Source organism: Macrotis lagotis, chromosome 8, assembly GCF_037893015.1.
Source record: "Macrotis lagotis isolate mMagLag1 chromosome 8, bilby.v1.9.chrom.fasta, whole genome shotgun sequence".
NCBI classification, from domain to species: domain Eukaryota; kingdom Metazoa; phylum Chordata; class Mammalia; order Peramelemorphia; family Peramelidae; genus Macrotis; species Macrotis lagotis.
Genome location: NC_133665.1, coordinates 106,342,137 through 106,367,012, shown reverse-complemented (window position 1 = coordinate 106,367,012; position 24,876 = coordinate 106,342,137). Strand labels below are relative to the sequence as shown.

The 24,876-nt window shown below is 44.7% G+C and overlaps 1 protein-coding gene across 1 annotated transcript; it reads left to right on the top strand.

Annotated features, from left to right (window-relative positions):
- Positions 1 to 1,707: 1,707 nt before the first annotated feature.
- On the top strand, positions 1,708 to 24,340 carry CAMKV (CaM kinase like vesicle associated). Its single transcript, XM_074196045.1, has 11 exons — positions 1,708 to 1,885; positions 18,074 to 18,181; positions 18,563 to 18,694; positions 19,237 to 19,311; positions 19,933 to 20,071; positions 20,846 to 20,966; positions 21,300 to 21,375; positions 21,487 to 21,623; positions 21,839 to 21,917; positions 23,408 to 23,495; positions 23,798 to 24,340. The coding sequence occupies exons 2-11, from the start codon at positions 18,087 to 18,089 to the stop codon at positions 24,338 to 24,340; spliced, it is 1,485 nt and encodes a 494-aa protein (XP_074052146.1). The 5' UTR covers positions 1,708 to 1,885; positions 18,074 to 18,086.
- Positions 24,341 to 24,876: the final 536 nt, after the last annotated feature.

The following is a 24,876-nucleotide window of genomic DNA, read 5'->3' as shown; positions in this document are numbered from 1 at the left end:
ACATGAATTGTATGCATGTTTTCTGCCTTTTTCTTTGCACACCCAGTCCAATCTCTGCCCCAGGGCTTTCTCTCCTTCTCCTTCCAAATTCCCAAGTCCCTCCTCATTCTTGGCATCTGCAGGGCAAGACATCTTCTGACAGTGAGCCCGATCTCTGCTTAGGGACTGAAAATTAGGAAAGGACTAAAGCAATTTGGGTCCCTAAAGAAAGCATCTCGGCTTGCTGAGCTACCCTGGGCAGAACGTTTCCTTTCTTAGTTTCCTCTTCTGTAAAATGGGTACGTGAAGATTTAGTTCTGCCTACTCCCTTCTCCATGGCAGGCTTTAGAATTCTTCCCTGATTCCCGAGTGAAGGAGGGGGCTGGAGGACTGCGGTGAATCGAAGGTCCAGAACTCGGACACTGGGCAGAATCTCCCCTGAGAATTAGGGTTGGGGAGTGGGCTAGGCAAACAGGGTGAGTCACCAGTGTATTTTGATTCCTCTCCAACTCCCCACCACCACCCCTCGCCCAGGCTCATGGCTCCGCCCCCACGGGGGCAGACCCAAATAGGCTAAAGCTCCACCCATCCGACCCGCCTCCGGCCCCCGGTGCGAATCTTGCGCTGGGGAGCGGCGGGCGATGCTGGAGGCGCGCGGAGCTGGGGAGCGGCTGGACTCGGCGCCGCATCTCCCCCGCCCAGAACTGACTCTGTCCTGCCGCCAACTGCGGCGTCCCTGGACCTTCCGAAGCCCCTGGAGCCTCGAGCCGCTACCTTCCTCCTCGTGACGGGACAGGCGCTGCAGGTGGGTCTCTGAGACCAGGGGTGGGGTTAGGGGCACCCGCGGGTTGGCCCTGGGCTGGATGGGGCGGAGGGGTTAAATTCGGTGAGGTGGAGGCTTGGTGGCACATCAACCGGAGTGGGGATATTTGTGTATTATGTCGGGGAAGGGGGGGGGCTTCTGTGGCTTTGCGGGGCCCTAAGAATGGGAAGAACTGAGTGCCTCTGGGAGGGGGGTCAGGGAAGATTAGCTGGGAGAGCCGAACTGAGCATCCTGACAGGCTGAACACGCGGGCTCCCCACGGGTGGGGGAGGGGTGCCCCCCCCCCGGCCCGGAGAAGGTCTGGGAGCTAAAGTTCTGGAGCCGCTCCCCCGAACGACATGTGCTCCGACATATCCCCTCACCTCCCGGCCCCTCCTTACACCCTTGTCTCTGGCCATCCTGATCCCCAGACCCTGGGGACAGAAAGGCTGGCTCAGCAGGGAGCCAGAGCTACTGTCAACTGACCCGCTTATACTATGGATAGAACAACATTCAATTAAATCAGCACACCTACTGTGTGCAGGCACTCCGGGATCCTGAGAGAATCTGTTTTGCCTTTTTCCCTTCCCCTTGCTCGGATCCCCCCCCAACCCCTTCCCTGTTTCCCTAGAGGGATCCCCCAACCACCACCCCCCATCTGTCTCTATCTGTATCTCTGTCCTGCATCTTCTCTCTCTCTCTCTCTCTCTCTCTCTCTCTCTCTCTCTCTCTCTCTGGCCTCTTGTCTGTCTCGGTCTCTCTGTGTATTTGTCTGTGTTTCTCTCTGTCTCTCTCTCTCTGTCTCTCTCTGTCTCTCTCTGTCTCTCTCTCTCTCTCCCCCTCCCTCCCTCCCTCCCTCTCTCTCACACGGTTCAGACCAACACTGATTTCCATGACAACCGGGAGTTCTTTATTGGTGACAAAACGCCCAGGGGGCTGGAAGAGAAGATTTGGGTGGGGGCTGGGAAAGAAGGAGTTAACCCATTTTGGAATCCGGGCTGAGGATTCTCACCCCCCACTCTTTGGGCCAGACCTTCGATACTGGGTGACTGCAGCCGCAGCCTAAGGACTCGGTTGGGGCCGGGGTGCTCACGTGTAGACCAGGTGCCCATGAGTGCGGGTGTCCATGTGTTCGGGTCGGAGATGGGGGGGGGAAGAGGGGCGTGGGTGCAGATACATGTGCGCGAGTGAGATGGGGGAGGGGCTTGCAGGCACATGTTTCTGGCTGGGGGGCGGTTAGGCCTCATTAGTCTGTGCGTTTGTTCACTGTGCATATATGTGCAGGTAGGGACTCCATCTATGAGGCAGTTTTCCTAGAATGGAAGCTAAGGGTGGAGGAAGGAGTAGAGATAACTGACCGATTAGGCCACAGAAGAATCCTTAGGGTCTCGAGCTACTCAGCTTGTTACTTGGAGAACAGTACTCTTGTTATGTGTGTGTGTGGTGTGTGTGGTGTGTGTGTGTGTGTGTGTGTATGGGTGGGGAAAGGGAAATAGAAGAGGAAGCTGGTTTTATGCCTTTGCCAGCATGGCCAGCTGTGAACTTCCAAGTAGGTCCCTCCCTAGTTTCTTCCACTTTTTGTACTGGGGAACTCATTTCTAGAAACATTCCCCCCTACCATCCCTAGAAGCCTTGACAACCCAGCATTCTACTACCTTTGTCCTCACTATTGCTCTGCCCAAAGAATTGTGCCCCACTGCCTTCTGAACAAGCCCCAGCTTTTGATGGTTTCAACCCCCTTCCTTCCAGACTCTTTCTATTTCCCTCTCCCCACCCCCAACCCTACCAACCTGGTAACTACTGTTGGCACTATCCTTAGACTGGACCAGGGATATGGTAATCATATTCTACCAAGAATGAGGAATGAGAAGCAGAGAGGCTTGAGGAAGGACTGAGGTCTGAGCTTCTCCATGTGTCCCAAACTCCTCCATAAGCTCAATTGGTTCCCTATTGGAATTTGAGAAGGCCAGAATATGATGGGGTGGGGCCCGTCAGTGAAAGCATGGGACACCTTTACACTCTCCAATTCTGCAGGGATTAGATGATCCTCTGGACAATAATTACAGGTAGAAAGGATAATTGGGGAGCATAGAAGATCAGAACTTGGCTCTAACCCTCTTAGCAGTGGGCATTGTTTTCTGAAATATTCTCATATTGGAATATTATTAGGTCTTGGGACTCAAATTGGAATTATATTAGGTTTGGGGGCTCATATTGGAATCACAATTAGGTCTTGGGGCTCTGATCTCTCTCCCATGAAATTAATTTCACAATTACCATCCTGGGTGTTTAGTAGTGGGGTGCTCTCTGAGGGGCTGGAAGAGTAAGGGCTGGGAAATAGAAAATAGCTTCCCTGTCCTCATTTCTGGGGACTGTATGTGTGCAGGGGTGGGGTTTGGTGATTGCACTAGAGAAAGATCACTATATTAAAGGTGGCTTGTGTGGCCTCTTGGTGACACTACCATGTCACTGGCAATGTCCTGCCTGTCTTCCATCTCCTCCTGAAACCCCAATTCTTCTTCCTCCACCACCTCTCACTGGTGTGTAAGGAGAAAATCTTTTTATCTTTGAGAGCTATATGCTCAGGACAGGGGAGAAATTGAGGTACAGGGAAAGGAAATAAGATTATGCAACTGCCATTTCTCTACTTTGAGCCATGGAGAGAACCATTCATTTTCCTTCTTTAGTTATACCTCTTAACAGACCCCCTGGAGGAGAGAGCTTGCTAGTCAGAAATGGAGACTGAAGCAGCCTTGGTGACCTTAAGCTTTGTTTTCCCTCAGCTCTCAGCTCTTCAGCCACATCTTCTGCTTCCCTAGTTCTTGCTTTGGGAGTGTGGAGGGGAAGGGAAGATAGTCCCCAAGGTCTTGGGACTGGATAGTTCTAGGGAAAGTGTTTGGATTCAGTATGGAAAAGGCAAAGAATGAACAGAGAAAATGATGGGGCTAGTCTGGGGCCTGACTCAACTCTAGACTCTCAAGCTCTATTCCCTCCCCAAGCTCTTCCGACATGTTGAAGCTGATGACAAATCCTTGCAATCCTTGATATTTTTCCTCTTGAATGTCTTGATGGAAGGCAGGAGAGGGAGTGGGACAAGAGTGGGTGCTGAGGGTGGTGAATCTCAGGTGAATCGGGACTGACCTGCCCATCTTCCAATTCATGACACTGCTGTTTTTCCATCCTCTGATCAACGATGTGTTTCAGGGACTGGAGCAATTTAAAGCAACTGGCTACTTTCCTGATCTCAGATGCATCTGATCTGGTTTGGAGATTTGTTTGGGACCTTATGCCTACCTCTAGGGGATGAGAGCCTAGTACTTTTGCCTCCCACACTTTCATCTCTATTCCCCTTTCAGATATAGGGGCACCAGGAGGGGGAGCAACCAACACTAGAGAGAAATAGGAAGGCACCAGGAACAGTTTCCTGCCTTTTTCTATCTTCGAGGGCTACAAACTCCACACACTTTAGGGGTTCCCTAAAGTGCTCTGAGATCACAGCTCTGGCCTTCTTACCAAAAAAAAAAAAAAAGGTGCATTCACTGGTCCTTCCTCTCTCCCTTCTCCCTCCTCCCTTCTGCCATTAACTCTGCAGTTCTCTTATCCATTTTCTCATTCTCTTTCTCTCTCTCCAGTTCATTTGCTCATTCTCTCTCTCCTGTTTTTTTTTTCTTATTCTGTATAACTTGTACTGGTGGGGATGTTCTCTTCCCTACCCCTTACAAAGTTTCTCGATTTTAGTTACTTTGTCTTTCCCTCTCAGGCTTCTTAAGAATAACAGAAACTAAGAGTTATAAGGGAATATTATCTAACCCCTGACTCTTACCTCTCCTCTTTCCACTCCCTCTGAACATTAGCCCCTTCCTAAGGTGGCTGTGGTATGAGAAAGAAATCTCACCAACTAGATATCCTAGCTAATGACAAACATCCTAGGCAAGAGGGGGCTGGTTCATGTGCCCATTTACATCCTTTACCCCACTCTTCCCCTTCTTTTAAAACTTCCATTGCCATAGAAACACCTGTTCATGTTTCCTGATAGATGTTCATTCTCTTTCTCTTCCTTGCCTTCCAATAGATTCTCCGACTATGACTTAGTGAAAAGTGAATGTGGTGGTGAATGTTGGGGTTGGGGGGAGCTCCCCAACTTCCTTGGAGAGAAGAAAACTGCCTAGGTGGATAAGGGAACAAGGGTCAGCTCTCAGTACCGTGAAGGGTCAAACCTAGTCTTAGGTTCAACTTTCTCCTTCCATCCTTATGGAGAAACTAAAGGGCTACTGGAGGGAGAAGGAGATGAGTTCTGGTCCTCCTCAAATAAATAAATAAAATTAAATAAATAAATAAATAAATAAAGACATGCTTCCCCAGTCCCAGTCTCTGGGGAAATTGGATGGTGGTGAGGATGGAGTTAGAGTTATGGGAAGAAGTGGAGCAACCAAAGCAAATGAAAAGAGACCATAGAACTCAGAACCTTAGAGATCTTCAAATATAACATTTAATTTTACAGAAGACAAAACTGAGGTACAGAGAGAATGAGTGACCTGACCAATGTCACCGGGGCAGTAAATAGCAGAGGATGCCCTAGATCTTTCCATTACAACATGATACTTTACAAGACTGCTCCAAAACCAAGAGTCTTGCTTCACCTATTCCCTCTTCTCCTGGAAGGAAGCTGCAGGCTCCTGAACTTTGGACATTAAATAGAACAGTTCCCACTGACGGGAACTGCCTTGAACTGTGGTGCTCAGGGGGGAGACAAAGACTTTCAGATAGTCAAATCAGGTCAGTTTTCCCCTCCTGGAGCCAAGGACGGCCCCATGTTGGCTGAAGAAAGAAGGAGAGGAAAGGGAGAGCTGTCTGTTGTGTGAAGGTCTTAGAACAATATGGGCCGGGTCAGTTCCCTGCAGAGAGAGGACAGGGGTTCCTGGGTCCCTAGAGGTTTTTCAGGGTAGGTGGGGGAGGCCACAGGCAGAGATGATATTCACAGCTGCCACTAAATCAGGAGGTGTCGGTAACAGCAACCACAGTGAGAAGGGAGCAGGGGGCCCTCCCTTCTTTCTTTCCCTCTCTACCTCCCTCCCTGTGACCCAGTGGGTGGGGGGAGGCAGTTGGCTGTGTCTAGATAATGCCAGCTCATGCAGGGAATGACCCCCAGGCAGCCCTAAAGTAAGAGAGAATGAAGCAATTTTGGGAAAAAAAAACAGGAATACAGAGGAAGAGGAATGCCAAAGAGGAATGGTAGATTATAGGATTTAGAAAGGAAAGCATTTTAGAGATCATCTAATTTGACCCCTCCCCCTTTTTATAATGGAAGAAACCCAGACCCAAAGAGACCTGCCCTCAATAACAATAAGAAGAGCTGGGACTGGCATGATGGAGGGCAGAAATAGACTAGCCCACAGAGACGTGCCCTCCCAGAGTCAGCCAGGTTGGGATTGAGAATCTAGAGGCTCAAACTCTCTCTCTGGGCAAAGGTTCCCTAGAGCACAGTAGGAGGTGAGTCACTCACCTCCACCCCAGGATCAGTCTCTGATCCAGAGAAGCATCTTTATGCATCCAGGACAAAGAGTTAGTTACTCCTACATCCCCTGGACTTTAGTATCCTTCTTAAATAATCCAACACTGGAAAAGAATTCATCAGGCTCATCATGCCTTGACCTTAACTCACTTAAGGCTGGTTAGAGGTGGTTCACCCCCCCCCACACACACACACCGCATGAAGGGAAGGACATTTGTGCATTTGGCAGGGAGTAAGTCTTAGAGAAGAAAGAATAAACTGTTTTACCTCAAGGTAAGGGAGTTCCTGGAGAGAGACAGTCTTTTGGGAGGGTCATAGAAAACTAGGATTTAGAGCTAGAAGAACCCTGATTCTTCTTGGTTCAATTCTCATTTTACAGATGAAGAAATTAAGTCATTTGAATGCAGTCAGGGTCTCAAATTAAGATAGATTGGAGTGAATTAGGGTTTGAGGATCATCTGTCAGAGAAAGGTGAGGATTAGGTAAGAGCATAGTCTTAGGTTAAATCCTCTCTCCCTCTCCCCCTTCCAGCTTTTCATTTATTCTATTTTTTCCTGTTTCCTTTAAAAAAACAAACCCTCAGGGTAGTAGTGCACCATTAAAATACACCATTAAAATATGGAAAACAAGGCTCAGCAACAGGCAGGATGTAACCCAGGGAAACAGAGGATCCGTGACAGACTTGTCCTTTCATCTCTACTTCCTCTCTTCCCTTCTCTGGCTTTCATAATGGAGAAACTGAGGCCTAGCATATAATAGAGCATGTTAACCATATGGAATACATATGTTTGTCTTATAGATCTCCCCTTTGTAGATGTCTTATCACTTTATAGTGGGAGATGTAGTGAGAGGGCTGGTTGAAAGAGGGTTCTACCTTTCACACTGAGAAAAGAGCCCTGGAGTATAAAAGTACCTGCCTGGAAAACACATGTTTGGCTGTACATGTCTCCCTTATGTATATAATAACTACACCGTAGTAGGAGATAGAGAGGAGATCTTAGGAGAGGTCAGGGGTTTTCAATATAGGCACTCACCCTATAGCTTAGAGAGAGGGGGGGCTAGAAGCAGCCCCTAACCTCTCCAATTGGAAGGAGGAAACTGATTCAGTGTGCTGATGGTGGCCTTGAGTCCTGTGTGTCAGCCTCCCTCCCTACCATTGTGATTTTTGCAGGGGCACTGGTTTTTGTGGTGAATATGGCTTTTCCTTAGCCAGCAGGAGGTTAACCTTACAAATTCCAGAGAAGAAGGAAATGGAGGGGGTGGCGAGGTAGAGGGGAGACCAGACCAGGGATCAGGTTCCATAGGTGAGAACAGGCTGGGAAGCAGTTGAGGGAGAAAAGGGAGTGAGGTTGGGTGAGTGCTCAGTATCTCAACAAGGCATCAATGCAGTTGGGGAGCAGATGGTGAGAGTGGGCGAAGAGTGGGGAGGGGGAGGGGGCATGAAGAGGGCCTTATTGATACCCTGGGAAGAACCAAAATGCTCCCTGTTGTCTGGCTCGCTGTTTTGTTCCAGTGTCTGAGACTGGCCAGGCTGCAGCAGGAGGGATTTGGTTAGAATGAAGGATAACAGGTTTGCCAGAATGAGGGTCCTTTCTGTTATATATATGTGGATCCATTCTAGGGAAACAAAAGATTTTCAGAGAAGCAAAGACCCCTGACTGAGGGTGAGCTAGGCTCTGTCCTGTCTGAATGCAGGGACTGGATGGATGACCTTCAGTACATTTGTCCTGAGGGGGCAAGGCTGCCAGAGACTCCCTAGAACTGCTTCAGGGAAAAACCTGAATCTCCTCGTAGCAGATAGAGATGCATTATCCAGGGTCATCAAAATGGACTTTCCAGGAAGTTGAAGAAGGGAGAGAGATTTATAGAGAGAAGGTTCTCTTGACTATGACAGTTCATTTATATCAGTAGAAGCCATAGGCATGATTTCTACATGATCATGAAGGATCAAGTTTCTTGTAGATATCTCACTATTCAAGAATAGTTTTAGCATAGTAGATAAGATGCTGGACTTGGGATCAGGAAGACCTAGGTTCAAATTCTGCCTCTGACATTTACTGACTATGGGCAAAATCATTTTATCTTTCTGAGCTCAACACACCTTTCTGAGACTTCTGAGTTTTAGAAGAGTTTGATCTGTGCTGGTGAGAAAAGTTCCCACGTTGAAAAATAAGAAAACACCCCAAATCATATATATTTGACTTACATCTGGAACAACATAGAATAAGAATATCTAGAGCTATATGGACCTTAGAGATTCCCTGATTCAACTTCCCCCACCCCATTCTGTATATGAGAAACACAGGCCAAGAGGAAAGGAATCCAAGATTATCCAATAATAAGGAAGTAAAAATTAGAATTTGAACCCACATCCTCTGACCCCAGAGCTGGCATTCTTTCCATTATGCCATCCTATCAGGCTCCTTCTTTGTCTGCCGTTCTCTTAAGCCTGTGGTTTCATTCTACAGACCCTTTCAAATGCTTGTGTACAGGTAGAATGAGCTGAAGGGGAGACAGAAGTGAGTTAGAACTAGTATTTCCCTTCCAGGAGCTTCCACTCTAAAGAAGTAAGACAGACACAAACCACTACAAGGCAGAATGTAATCACTGACATTTTAGAGAAGTAGAGAGTACTTCTGTACCATGGATTCTCTTTTGTAGATTGGAAAAACCCACAGAAACATTCTCAGGATACTGTGGAGGTTTTGGTTTGTCCTATAAGACTGGGTTTCCCTGTTGTACAGGTAGGGAACTCAAATCTGGTCTCAGACATTTACTAGTTGGGTGACTCTGGGCAAGTCACTTAACTCTGTTTGCCTTAGTTTCTCAACACCTCAATGTAAAATGCACCAAGAGAAGGAAATGGTAAACTATTCTAGCATCTTGGCCAAGAAAATTCCAAAATGGCATCACAAAGAGTCAGACACAACCGAAACGACTGAACAACAATTCCCTATTGTGCCAAGGCTGGATGTGAAGCAACTTTTCATAGGCCCAGTTCTATTGCTGATGGACATGAATGTTTAGAACTGCTCTGTTTCCAACCTAGATTGGTTTGCTCTCTCCTTAACCAGGTTGGCAGCTCACCATTTTGGTACCAATCTTAGTGAAATAGCTCAGATCTCTTTAGCTCAAGGGATCTACCAGCCCCAGTAGCAGCGATTACACACAGGCTTACCACCCCCAGCCAGAATAATGGGATTTTAAAAATACATAAAATAAAATACACAGGAATACAAAGGAAGTCCATTATATAAACAGTAATTATATATTTTTAAACAAGTTCATGGATCCCTGGAGAGGATGGAGAGCTATGTCCCGATAGCATGGTAGGAAATAAGATTGACTTCACATAGAGGCAGTATTTAAGTTGGGACTGGGAGGGAAATGCAGATTTTATTAAGTGAAGTTTAGAGGGAGACCATGCTAATCAGAAAGAATAGAAAGAGTCTTATGGACAGGGCAGAGGCACCCCTCTGGGGGGAGGGAATGGTGGGAGCAGAAGAAACATAGGAAGATAATAAGATCCATTGAAGTTCAGGGTTATTATCGCCTCTATCCTCCACTGTTTTTATAGCTGCAAAATAGAGCTTCTAAGATCTTATGACAAGAGGGCCTATATTCAAGAAAGCTCCCAGTTGCTGTCTTGAATGTTCTGAAGTGTGATTATAATCAATTCTCAACTCTGTGATAGTAAAGAGAAACCAGTCAATTGGTCAACAAGCATTTATTAAGTACTCACTGTTTACACTGTGCTTTGTGCTAAGAATACAAAGACTTAAATGAGCTTACCTTCAATATTTGGAGGGGCTTGTGTGTGTGTGTGTGTGTGTGTGTGTGTGTGTGTGTGTGTGTGTGTAAGCATATATGAAAAAAATACAAGGAAATTAGAGGGGAAGGACCTAGCAGCTGGGGAAATTAGGAAAGGCTACTCTAGAAGATAGTGTATAAGCTGAATATTAAAGAAAACAAGGAATTCTAAGAAACAGAGATGAAGAGGGGAGGTATTTCAGGCATGAGGGAGAGATAGTACTCTAGAGAGGCAAGAGATGGGAGGTTGTGTATGAGGAATTCCAAGAAAACTAGTCTGGCTGAACCAAAGATAGTGCTAAAGAAAATAAGAACCTTAGAAAGGTGGGTTGGCATCAGGTTGGGAAGTGGAAAAAATCTTAAGACAAGGAGGTTTCTAAAACAGTGAATGTCCTCCATATCTGTTAATATCTCAGTCAATATTAGCTGAATAGAATGGAAATAATGGGATGAGTTTAGCCATGTTTTATTACAATGCCTTTGCTAAAGTCTTTCACTTCTGCCTTATGGTATGGAAAGTAGCCTTCAGTTCTGGAAGCTATGCTGGCCTTCCAGATGGATGGAACTAACAAGCAGAAAAGGCTGCCAGGAAGGCTTGGGTGATGGCATTATACATCTGTTGTTCAAGGACTACTATGCTCATCACCAGAGGGCTGTCCAACAAGTGATGTTTTGGCCACAGTAACCCAATAAAGATAGCCCCCTAACAAGTGCCCCTAGGCATTGATCTGCCTCTACCTATGAAGGGAATGTCCAGATAGGGAGTACAGTGAGTTTATATTTCCCCATTTCATGCCAAGGACCATGTTGCTGCTATTTTTATCATAAAGTCATTGTTTTGTGACCCCATGTGCGGTTTTCTTGGCAATGGTACTAGAGTGGTTTTCATTTTCATTTTCATCTCTAGTTCATTTTACACATGAAGAAGCTGAGGCAAACAGGGTTAAATGACTAGTTCAGGGTCACAGAACTAGTAAGTGTTTCTGATTGGGTATGAACTCAGGGAGATGAGTCTTCCTGACTTCAGGCCTGGCACTGTATCTACTTTGCCATATAACTGCCTCAAGGAGTATGTAGGACTGGAAATCAGAACTCGGGGATTCTGGGCATGTCATTGCACTTAGGGAAAACCAGAGTTCAGCTTGGAATCTTCCCTTTTGCTTCCATTTTCATGAGTTCTTTAACTATTTCTTTTTTAAATTAAAAATTATTGATATCTTTTTGAATCACTCTCTCCCAAATACATTCTTCTGACCTCCCTTTTTCAGCAAGTCATCCTCTGTAACAAGGAATTAAAGAGAAAGAAAAATAAGAGCTATTCAACAAAATTAAGCAATGCATCAACTAAGACTGGTTCTGGAATCTTCGCTGAGCTTGAAGGACAAATATCATCATCATCCTCATCCTCATCATCATCCTCATCATCTAATACTATAAAGAAAGGAGGGTGTTGTTTTTTCTAGAAATATTTCTAGAACTCTGGACCCAAAAGTAACCCAGTCTTATTTATGGTCCTGTTCCAAGCAAAGCCTGACAGAGTTTCAAAAAATTACAAGTCCCTACAGATAAACCACTAGCTGATGGATGATTCCCCAGTTGCCATCATATGGAAGAAAGCAGGCAGCTGAGGCACAGGTTTTAAGAAGAGCAAGGAAGGCTCCCATTTGTGTTGCCCATTCAAGCTTTTCAAGTACTATTCTCCAAACAACACTGGGAGGTAGATAGCAGTAATCTTGACCCGATTTTACAAAGAAAACAGAGACTTAAAGGGATTTAGTAACATAATTACTAAATTCCAGAAGTATTTTTTAAAGTTAGGCCAGGGACCCCAATTAATCCACTGACTACTGTGTCACACACCCCCTCATTAGATTATGTTTTTTGTTTATTTCATAATTTAGGGACTTGATTCCTTGTTTCAATAGTTGAAATCACAAATATTATATTTGATCATCATAGCTAATAGAAATAGATACTATACTATCTAAAACTCTAAAATGTACGTAAATTGTCATTTCAAGAAGTAAAGAAGATACATTTTGGATTTCATTGGTGTAAGAAACTCCCTCTACCAATGCAGATTAGCAACTGTACTCTGCCTGTGATTTTAGACAGTTATCTGGGGGCACTAAAAACTTCTGACTTTCTCAAGGTTTTATGGTTGGATTGTGCTAGAGGTCAAAGTTAAGCCCAGTTTTTCCCTCATTCTGAAGCAGAATTTCCATATTTGGATAGGAGTTGATGATTTATAATCTAGCCAAAGGAGAGTGACAAGGAGATTATGTCCTATGAGGATCCATGAAAGGCAACGAAGATGCTTGGCTGGTGAAAGAGAAGATTTAGGAAGGGACATGAGATTTGTCTTCAAGTATACAAAGGGCCATTGTGTGAAAGAGGAGTTTAATTTTATTCTGCTTGGTCCCAGAGGACAGAACAAAGAGGAACAGGGGGAATAAAGACAGCTTTTGACTAAATGCAAGAACAAACTCCTAATCCCAATCCCATATCTATGATCATGTTAATAATAGCATTTATATATTACTATAAGGTTTTCAAAATGCCTTCTATAAATTATCTCATTTGAGTCTCACAATCACCCTGGGAACTAGAGACTGCTATTATTTCCATTTTTCAGTTGAGGAAACTGGCACATAGAGAAATTAAGTGACTTGCTCAGGGTCACATAGTTAGGCAATTGAAGAAGGATTTGAATCAGTTCTTTCTAATTCTAAACCCAATGTTCTATCCATGGCTCTTTACCTTCAATTCAAATCCTATTCCTATTTCAAGACTTGGCTCAAATACCAATCTGCTCTTCCATCAAACCTTCCTTAATCTCTCTTTACCCCCTTTTGAGTTACTATAACACTTGTTTGTATCACTCACAGCTTAGGGCTGTGACCCTTAGAGAAGGGACTTAGGATCTATCTATCTAGCTAGTTTTCTTTCTTTCTTTCTTTCTTTCTTTCTCTTTCTTTCTTCCTTCCTTTCTTTCCTTCTTTCTTTCTTTCTTTCTTTCTTTCTTTCTTTCTTTCTTTCTTTCTTCCTTCCTTCCTTCCTTTCTTTCTTCCTTTCTTTTCTTTCTATCTCTCTATCTCTAACTCTATCTCCATATCTCTATCTTCATATCTCTTATGATTTTTTTTAAGTTTTTTGCAAGGCATTAGGGTTAAGTGGCTTGCCCAAGGCCACACAGCAAGGTAATTATTAAGTATCTGAGGCCACATTTGAACTCAGGTACTCCTGACTCCAGGGACCAGGCTCTGTCCACTGCGCCACCTAGCCGCCCCTTATCTTCATATCTCTCTTTCTTTAGTTCCATCTCTATCTCACTATCTATATCTATAGCTCTCTCTAGCTCTCTTATAAAGCTCTTTCTCTATTTACATCTCTCTCTCGCTCTCTCTTTTATCTATATTTATCTATCTCTATATCACTCTATATCTATATTTACAGCAATCTATAGCTATATCTATCTATATCTAGTTATATATTTATTTATGGTATATATGTGTGTCCCCTGACCACCTAGCACAGTGCCTTACTCATAGTAGGCATTCTAAAAATGCTTTTTAGAGTGGGAGGATGATAAACAACAACAATTAGAAATGTCCTAAGGTAGAATATTGAAGGGGAAGATCTGGGGAAAGGAAGAGGAAGGTCAAACCTGTCCATGATCCAGAATCAGGGATGCTGAGGAGGTGATTCTGGGTCATGGTCAGGTTTGTCTATATGCCCTCTTAAGCTAAGAACTCATCTAATTCTGAACTCTGAATTTTCAACCCAGATCTCTATAATCTGGCCTGATAGGTACCCCAACGTCTGAACTATCTAAGTTTTACAGTGGCAAGATGATCCTCTGGTTTATAAGGAATCCTCTCACAGTTGTTCCTTACTGAGACAGATAACTGAACCCTATTTAAAAATCACACTTTCTCCCTGGGCCTTTGAGAATCCAGGACCTTATTGGCCTTTGCTACTTTTTTGTTTGCTGAACACTTTTCTATCTGTTGCTCCCACTGTCAGTAGCCCTCCACCACTGTTCAACTCATTCCTTGCTAAAGCTTCCAAGGGATCTTTAAAACCCTTTCACATCTATTGTCTTTATTTCATTTTCACAACATCCCCTGCAGGGTAGACATTATTATTATTTCCAGTTTTAAAATGAGGAAGCAGGCTCAGGCAGGTCCAGTGACTTGCACAATCAAGTTCAATAAGCATTTATGAAGGACCCAAGAATAAGAAGATGGAAAATGACTTGGAACCTGCCCTCTAAGTGCTGTATTCTAAAAGGAAGGATGAAAACACAGACTTAAATAAATGAGACACAAAGAAAAATGGGATAGGGTCAAAGGGAAAGCCTTGACAAAGCACTCTGAGAATAATAGTGAGAAGGATGGTTAATAAATGACCAAAACCTGAGTCTATGCTTTAAGGTTATATCTCAATATGGGGTGCTCTGGGATGGGAAAGGCACTGTGGAGCTTAAGAATCAATCTGTCATTCAACCTGAAGAATGAAGGGAAGAGAATAAGGAATTATTTAGCTACTATGCCAACTATGAATTACTTTTACAAATATTATCACATTGTGATGTTATCTCCATTTTACAGTTAAGTAAAGTAGAAGTCCAGGGCCACACAGCTGGTAGGTGTCTGAGGCTGGATTTGAATTCAGGTCTGTCCTGATTCCAGGTATTGCTGCCTCTGAAGAACAAAATAATCCCTACTTTCAAGAAATATACATTTTAATAGAGATGACAAATACATAAATATATAAAATATAAATAATATGGAATATATTAGATATAATATGAAGTAAATGTTAAAAATTAATAGAGACAAATAAATAGAAATTAATGCAAGGCAGTTTATGAAAGAATACCTGGGAGGATCAGGAAAGGTCTCATGGAGAAGGGGGTGCTTAACTGCTTTTTGAAGGAAGAGAAGGATTGTATCAGGTGGAAGTGAGGAGGGAGAACATGAAGGATGGCCATTGCAAAAGCTGAAAGACATGGGAGTGCAATACTGTGGGTGAGGAAGAGAGAGCAAGAAGGCTAGTTTGACAGGATAGCCAAAGGCAGAAGTGGGGAGGAATGCTAGGTTGAGACTGGCTCATGGAGGGCTTTAAAAACCAGACATAAGAATTTGGTTTTGAACCTAAATGACATAGGGAGAAATTGGAGTTTATTGAGTAGGATAACATAGGGAGATCTGCCCTTAAGGGAAACCACTTTGTTAGGTGTGAAGGGTTAGCAGGAAGAGGGGGAGATTTGAGGCTAGGAAACTAATTATTTATAAGGGGCAAGGATTTGGGTTTCAAGGATAACTGATGGCATTGGGATAGAGATGTCAGGGTGGGAATGAAAAATTATGGAAGCTGTGAACTTCCCTAATTCCCCTTCTCCCTCCATGCAGAGGGGCCACTGACAATTCATGGCAGGAAAGTCTTGAAACCTTTCATTCTCTAACAGTATGATGGATCAAGGGAATTAAGATACTCCTTCTTACCCCCCTTCAGAATCAATTGGGCCTTTCCCCAGGAAATGGGGGCATACAGAGACTCAGGACTTTGCTTCTTCCTTTCCCTTAGGAAAAGGTACTAAGGAAGGATCCCTTTAGTAATGGACAATTCATTGTTACCTGAATAGTTGAGGCATCCCAGCAAGAAGCAAGTCATATATGGGGGTGGGGAAGGAAGAACTATCAACTTCTATCAACTTTTGATGGTCCCTCACTATTAGAAAGGTGATAGGTGTTCCAGTTGTGCTGGTGAAACTTCCCAGACAGCCATGGAACCTAGGCTCCATTGGGCACATATGCTCTCCATTGACCCCTTTTACAGCTGTGCTGGAGATAGCAAAATGTATCTGGGCTCCAAGACTAGTCCCTAGGCCAGTCCTTTAGAGAATGATTTATCTTGAATGGGGCAGGGGTTTTACCCCATTCCACCCAAACTAAAATTGGGGCAAGATCTAAACTCTCTATTGGAAAAATGTACTTTGAGCTTACTTGTCTATCAGTTGTTCACTCATTCAAAAAAATCTTCATTAAATATTGATTATATGAATATTCTTGAGGTAGGTCCTGGGCAGAGATACAGAGATATCTTAGAGGTCATAGCTTAAAAGGAAAGATAAGACATACACAAATAAATTAATACAACTTAGCATATGATAAGTATAAACTACTATAAAATCAGATGATCTCTCACATTTGTTGGACATATATGTCTTATGTGAGAGGAATTGTGAGAGCAGTTAGTTGGCCTCAGGTCAGAAAGATTTGGGTTCAAGTTCTACCTATTACATATAATAATTATGAGACTCAGGCAAATCACTTAATCTTTCAGTGGTCCTGTCAAATCTTAATCACTGAGGGTAGCTAGGTGATACAGTAGATAGAGCACCACCTCTGGAGTCAGGAGAACCTGAGTTCAAATGTGACCTCAGACACTTGATACTCACTACCTGTGTGACCTTGGGCAAGTCACTTAACCACATTGCTACATACACACATGCACACACACACACACACACACACACACACACACACAAACCAAAAACCAAATCTAAACTACTAAGTCCTAATGCCTGGCTGCATTGGAAAATGAAAAGTCTTCACTGCAGGTTCCTCCTGTCAATGAAATTGTAGGTCAGGTTAAAAAAAAATATTCTGTATTTATATCCCATGCAACAATTCAAATATTAATCAAAGGCTGTTGTGTATAGAGGCAAGGGAGAAATCCAGTCTTTAGAGAAGACTATTCTCTGCTTTCAGAGTGTAAGCAGAGGATGGGTCTAACAACGCCATAGCCCTGAAATCTGAGATATCTCAGCATCTCATACTGAGCCTTGTAGGAAGAGTTGTTTTAAAAGGTGACCTTGTCTTATTCAATAGATTTGTTCCTGAAAAAGTTGCATATAAATAAAATTTATGTAAATCCAATCCTATTTTAAACACTCCTTTTAAAAAAGGCTGGGAGTGGCATAGTCGAAGCAGCTCTGACATCAGAGGACTGAGTTTGAATGCTGGCTCTACTCCCTGCCAGCACCTCTCTGGGGCTCTGTTTCCTCACTTGTAAATGAGGGCATTGGTCTGGATGATCTAAGGGCCCTTCCAAGCCTCAAGTCTGTGATCTAAATCCAGACAGAAACAAATCCTGCAAATTGAAGGACCTGTGTAGCAAATCCTTTCTAAAATAGAGGAACCAAGCTCCAATTTTATTTGTAAATCTAGATGAAAAATCTGCAGGTCACTGAATTCCAGGCCCAATGGGGCAGTTTCTGGATGGCATTGGAGGTCTGGGTGGGCAGTGTGGTATGAGGCAGGGAGGAATGGGCTAGGCTAAGCAGGTGCTGGGCTGCAGGCAGGGTTCTGGGAAAGAGTCAGTATACTCAAACCAGTTTGTGAGTCAAAAATATATTCAAGTCAGACTTCTGGGTTGGGAGTTACCAACTCCTATTTCTGGGCTCTGCCCAGCCTCAACCTGGCAGAAAGAATACATTTCTCAGAATTAGCATGTTGCTCAGAGAAAAAGCATTTTATATTCAAAAGTGGTCATGGACTCAGAAGCTCTAGGTTCAAATCCGCATTTAGACACATATAAACTCTGGGACTGGCTTTTCTCTTTTCTCTTGACTTTTCTGAGTATCAAAGTTCTCATTTATAAAATGGAGATGATAAAATTTATATGACATATTACAGGACTGTTTTTTGAGGTGAGAACTTTGCAAAGCTTAAAATGCTGTGAAAATGAAGATTATTATTACAATTATCACGGGACAAATGTCCAATCAGTACCACCCCAGAGAAATGGAGGAAAAGAAGCAAGTGGAGTCCTGGGGTGGGAGGCATCTCAGTTTTGTCCAGACAACCATGAATTGGCACCATGGGACTTGTTGAAAGGTGCAATGTGGGTAGGGAGGACCCCATTCTCAGGAAAAGACTATGCTTTTGTCCTTCCTGTAGACCGGGCCTGGCAATGCCGTTTGGCTGTGTGACTCTGGGAGAAAAGAAGGACTATAATCAGCCATCTGAGGTGACAGACAGATATGACTTGGGGCAGGTCATCAAAACGTGAGTGCTGGGCCCTGAAGAAAGGGGGTGGGGTATCTGAAAGAGATAGGGTACCAGTAGGGAAAGAGGAGGAGAAAAGAAGAGGGAATCATCTTGGTAGAGTGGAGGAACAAGATAAATGGAGAAAGGAAGAAAGAAATAGAGAGGTCAAGTCACTGGATTTCAAATCAAAGGATCCAAATTCTAATTCCTGTTCATTTGTATGACTGGACAAATCATTCCATCTTTCTAGACAACTGCTTCCTCACATGAATATTGAGATGGGTTGAACTAAATCTCTAAGATTCTTCCAATTCTAAAATCATTTGATCATTTGATCCTGGGGAAGGGGATGGGGGAGGGGGAAAATATACCCAAGCTAAACAGGGCCCTGGGCTGCAGGGAAGAGTTCTGCGAGATTTTTCGGGCCAAGGATAAGGCGACAGGGAAGCTGCATACCTGTAAGAAGTTCCTAAAACGAGATGGGCGGAAGGTGCGCAAGGCAGCCAAGAATGAGATCATCATCCTGAAAATGTAAGTGCTAGAAGTTGACCTGTGACCCCTGTCTTGGGACTGAGGGTCAGAAGGCCATGGGGGGTCGAATAGGGACAAAACATGGGAATGAAAAAGAGAACAAAAAGGAAAGGCAAATGGAGGGAGAAAATGGGAAAAGAATAGTGGAAAAGAAGTTGTGACTGAGACAGAGTAAGGATGGAGTGATGGAAAAGGAAAGAAGGATTGAAGAGAATGGGGGAGGAGCATCAGTCAGGAATAAGAGATTTTCTGTCATTCCAGAGAGTCTTCAAGTCCAGATCTTTGGCCCCTTGATTTGCTATGGATGGCTAGTCCTGCCCCTTACAGTTGTATTATTTCTTTTCAGAAAGAAGAGTCCCAGACTAGCTCCCATTTCCCAAATCCATTGCAGCAAAATAGTTCAGGGCCTTTCCAAATTACCTTCCCCACCTCCATCCTATTATTGCGGGATCTTATATCCAGGCATGGATTGGATTGTGGCCTTGGAGGTTCCTTTCCAAATCTGAGATCCTATTTTTCTCCATTCCCACTTCTGGCCTTAGGGTGAAGCACCCCAACATCCTGCAGCTGGTGGATGTGTTTGTGACTCGCAAAGAATACTTCATTTTCTTGGAGCTGTGAGTAGGGGAGGAGGTGGAGTCTGGGACCCCAGAATATCCACCCATCCTTGGCTTAGCCCTGAAATCTTCCTCTACTACATCCTCTGGAGCTAATGTCCTCCCTCTACCTCTCGCCCAAAGGCTGAATTTCAGTGGTGTGAGAGCTCCCTGGCAGACAAAGTAAAAAGATGTCCCTAGGTTGGCAGTGGCCTAGAGAGAACCTGTGTCTTCTGAATTCCTTACCACTTATACTCTGCCAACTACTCAAGAGGAGTTCCAAGAGCCTGCCTTTCTTCTGGAGAATGGTTGGCAGGCTCCCTTTTCTGGCATCTGTGCCCCTTTCTCAGGCTCTCTCCAGGCTCTGGCACATGTGGGAACTTTTCCAGGTTAGCCAGCCTCCTGCTCCAAGCTCATTAAGATCTACAGAGTCTTGGGTCAAATTGGGAACAGCCTAGCTAGTGAGTCCATATTCTGGTTCTGTCATCAAAGCAACTCCTCTAACCACACACACAAATACATAGATAGTGTCCTCCCACAATCTTTTGCCCATCCCTGTTCCCTGGTCTGCCATGTCCATCTTAGGGGGAATCTCAGGAAATACATGTGAGGAGAAAGAGCTCAAGATTCCTTGTCCCACAGAGCCACAGGGAGGGAAGTGTTTGATTGGATCTTGGACCAGGGATACTACTCAGAGCGAGACACAAGCAATGTGGTACGGCAAGTCCTGGAGGCTGTGGCTTACCTGCACTCCCTCAAGATTGTGCATCGAAACCTCAAGGTATAGTCCTAGCCCAGTCATAGAGGAATGAGTGGCTCAGGGACTTATTTATACTAGGGAAGGGAAGACTCTGCAGCTATCACTTGTTCAAGTTTCAAACATCTGTATGAAATATCCAGGTAAATTTGTAATATCTGGTTGGCTCTCCTTTACACGATTCCCTGTATGTGGGGGGACAAAAATTTATGTGATTTTACCTGAGCTAAGGTTTTCAGGAAAGCTGATTATTGGGAGTGGTATGCATCTAGATAAAAAATAAAAATGATATTCAGAAAAATTATTGAAACATATTTGGGAATTATTCTTTTGTTTGGATTCTCCATTTACACACATAATTGAGAGCTGGCTCTATAAGAAAGGGGGGATGAGGAGCTGGGCTGTAAGGATTTGAAGGCCCTAGAATAAAGGACCTAGACTTGAAGGACTCCTAAATTTAGAATTTGGGCACCTTAATTTGAATCTCAGTTCTGCTTATTCCTTCTTTTGAGACCTTCCATATCATATCATATGCTTAATTTCCAACTCTGTAAAATGGTGGTAGGAGTGGGGAGCTAGATAATTTATAAACTGCCTTCTAGCAATAAATCTATCACTTTACTAGATTCAGAACAGGGGGAAAAGGAAGAAGGGAACTGTAGCTGGGATGGGAGACAGGTGTCTCTGGTAAAGAGTATGGTGTTCCAGTGGTGAAAGAAGGGGCAGGTCTTTGGGTACCAGGTTATTTCTCAAGAGGATCTCATAGGCTCTTCTCCCACTTATGTGACTTCATGGCAGTTGGAGAATCTGGTGTACTACAACCGGCTGAAGAATTCTAAGATTGTCATCAGTGACTTCCACTTGGCCAAGCTAGAGAATGGACTCATCAAGGAACCCTGCGGGACTCCAGAGTACCTGGGCAAGGAGTGGGAACTTGGGGTGGGGTAGGGAATATAGAGAGTGGGGAATAGGTCAGGGACCAAGGAAAAGAAGTCTGAATTGAGATATCATCCCCAAAGGCTGCTTGACTGCCACTGAAAGACAGGTCTCTATCACCACCCTCTTTACCCTCAGAAAGACCCCATGCCCCATACATCTCTGGATATGCTTTGGGACATTTCCCCCAAGATCCAGGTGAATTTAAAGGGGTATGATATAGGATGACATCAGCAGAACCCTATGGGTAAGGAAAAAGGGAAAACTTAGATGGAGTTAGCTGGGGCATGACACTGATGGGATTCCATGGTTGCAGCCCCTGAGGTGGTTGGCCGACAGAGGTATGGACGGCCTGTGGATTGCTGGGCAATTGGAGTCATCATGTATATTCTGTGAGTGGGAAGAGCAAGAGGAGAGGGAGGTGAAGGGAAGAGGGAAGGAAAAAGAGTTCTGGCCTTCTGGTAGCTATACTTAGGGATTTCTCTCCCCACTCTGGACTGTAGGCTGTCAGGAAACCCCCCCTTTTATGAGGAGGTGGAAGAAGATGAATATGAAAACCATGACAAAAACTTGTTTCGCAAGATCCTTGCTGGAGACTACGAGTTTGATTCCCCATATTGGGATGACATCTCACAGGCAGGTAAGAAGGCCACTTGGATCCAAACTCCTCCTTTGTGCATGACTTTTTGCCCCATCTTTTCCTACAATACTAAGGACTCAGACCCACTCTATCCTGGATAATCTCCAGGATCCCTCTCTGTTTCTCTCTAATGGGTTGTTACAACCAACTCATCCTTTCCCTCTCCTTTCTCTACACTGGGATACAAATTTCCCTCTCCACATTGGTCCCTACAGCCAAAGATCTGGTGACCCGATTGATGGAAGTGGAGCAAGACCAGAGAATCACTGCTGAAGAAGCTATCTCCCATGAATGGTGAGTGGACCTCCCAGTTTTCTTTACTATGTCCCAATCAGGGAATGAGGAATAGTCCTATAGGACTATAGGAAGAATAATATATAAATGGGTCTCAGATGAAGGATATTTCCCACAGCCTGATATGAACAACAGAGAGCAGCACATCTTGGAAGTTGTCCCCGACAAGCACTACAGCATTAGGCAGCAAGAGCTCAAGCTGTACCAGGATGGGGAAGGCTCTGGAGGGGATGAAGGTCAGAGCTGGGAGTACCACAGGCTAGATTTGGGGAGGAGAAGACATTTAGTGTGGGGTACACCTTGAATAGGGTAGTATATAGCTTTACTTCTATACTCTACATCTTGGAAGCAGGTTCTAATTAAGAGATTGGTGGGTCTGGGGTCAGTCCCTAATTAGAGGTGGGGAACCTCTTGGATTCCTCTTAATACCAATTCAGGCCATTTTGTTTTTCTTTAAGCTCTTTTCTTTTTAAAAAAAAATCTTGCTTTATACTCTTTGCTAAAACTTCCCTGACTCCTGAATGTTCAATTTCTTTTCTTTTTTTTTTGTTTTTTGTTTTTTGCACGACAATGGGGTTAAGTGATTTGCCCAAGGGCACACAGCTAGTAATTATTAAGTGTCTGAGGTCGGATTTGAACTCTGGTCCTCCTGACTCCAGGGCCTGTACCACTTCGCCACCTAGCTGCCCCCCTCCTCATTCTTTGTTGTCTCTGAGTGATTTAGTTCCTCAGGTTCAGAGATCTGTTATCCCTAACTCCTAATTACTTGTCCTTCCATGTCCACTTACTACTCCCACTGTCTCTAGGTTCCCTTTTCTTACATCAGATCTCTTTTTCCTATTCCTTGTTTGCACACACTCCAGACCATAAGAATATGTTTTCTAAGATTTATTGACAAAAGAAAAGGTTTTATCAGAAATAATATGATAGGGCAGGGTAATTAGAAGGAGATATAAGAAATCTACCCAGTTCTAGAGCAGGTAGCCTTAAATTCCTAATGTAATTTCTCCTATAGCTAGTTTGATCATTGGGATTCCTCTCAAGGATTCCTTCCTCAAAAGAATCACATCTTATCTCCTATCCAAAGCCAAATTTGGAGTTCACTCACCTGTATTTGGTGGAACAATCATACTGATTCACTTTATAATAATCTTGGTTTCACTTAGGAAACTTCCTGAAGACAGGTCATCTTGTGCTGCTGTAATATAATATGACATGACATAATATAATTCCCTAATTATCTATCTAACTGTACCTCCATCCCGTCAGAATTTTATCTCTTTATAGATGGTTCCTCATCTCTAAAAATGAGGAATTCAGATGTCTTCCAAATTGAAATTTTATGCTCCTATGTTCTCAGGGATTTATCCCATCCAGGATGCTGGTAGCTCATGGGCAGGGGGTGGATTTGGCCCCAGTTTAGGGCTTCTAGATGGAGAAGGGACTGATACCAAAGGAATCTGGACATTCACCCCTTCACCCTCTTTTAGGATTTCAGGAAATGCTGCTTCAGATAAAAACATCAAGGATGGAGTCTGTGCCCAGATTGAGAAGAATTTTGCCAGGGCTAAGTGGAAGGTACAGGTCATGGTGACATTTTTTTCCCTCCAAGCAACTGCTTTCTTTCTCTCCCCCTGCCTCAGATATATCTGACCCAGTTCCCTATGGATTTTTCTCTTTTCCAAGAATTGATCCTCCTAATCACCCCTACCCTGGAGAATCACCCTACCCATCTGCTTTTGTGTAGTCTGGCAGTGGTTATATAACTAGAACAGAGGGCCCAGAAAAGGCCGTTGGGGTCAATGGTCATGGGAGAATTATCCCAGGTGGTTAGGGTTTGTTATACATTTTCTCCATTTGAGTTCTTTTCCTCCTTCCAGAAAGCTGTCCGAGTTACCACACTCATGAAACGGCTCCGGGCTCCAGAGCAATCCAATGCAGCTGCTGCTCAGGCTGCTCCAGCCACGGACACTGCCACCCCGGCGGCAGTTGGGGGGGCCACATCTGCAGCTCCCGAGAGCAGTGCCACTCCAGCTGCAGAAAATGCCACTGCACCTGCTGCTAAAAGTGGTGATGCATTAGCCACCGACGGCAGTATCACCCCAGCCACTGATGGCAGTGCCACCCCAGCCACCGATGGCAGTGCCACTCCAGCCACTGATGGCAGTATCACCCCAGCCACCGATAGGAGTGCTACCCCAGCGAGTGGAGGGAGAGCCACACCTGCTACAGAAGAGCACACTACACCAGCCCCCCAAAGCAGCGACGTGTCTGCTGACAAGGCAGCTGTGTCCCCTGAGCTGGCCCCGGCCCAACCGGACAGCGCAGCTTCGGGGGTTCAGTTTGCACAGGTTCCATCCACGTGTAAAGGAGAAGAGGCTGCCAGCCCCGCCCAGGAGGCGAGGAGCGAGGAGACCGGCTGAGCCGGGAAGGGGAATGGGTGGGGGGGAGGGGAAAGGGGAGGGTGGACATGGGGGAGGGTCTCACTGTACATAGAGTCACTGGCATGACAACCCCTGTTTCTTGGAAGGGCCACAGCCTAGCCATGCCATGCGGCAGCCTGTGGTTGGGGGTATGGCCTGGCCCCCTCCCCTGTGGGGTGGATCCCTAGGGGCTGCAAGAGAGCTGTCTCTTTCTCTGTATGTGCAAGTGGGTGGGGAAGGCCCTGGCTGGCCCCAGCCCCTGCATGGAATTTTGTGGCTTTTTTTGTCTTTTGCTGGCTTCTCCTATTTCTGTTCCTTGCTGGACACTGCTTTAGGGACACTGCCCCCCAGTCCCTTCCCCTCTTCCCTTATGCTTCCTTGAGCCCCACAGGTCTGTCCACTCCCAGGTCATCCCTCCCTTAATGGGGAGGCTTCCCCTGAGAGCTGGTCATGTGGTGAGGCTGTGGGGTGAGGGATCAAGGTGACCCTTCAGCCTCTCTGGTGAATATATGGGTATTTCTTTGCATATGGACAGG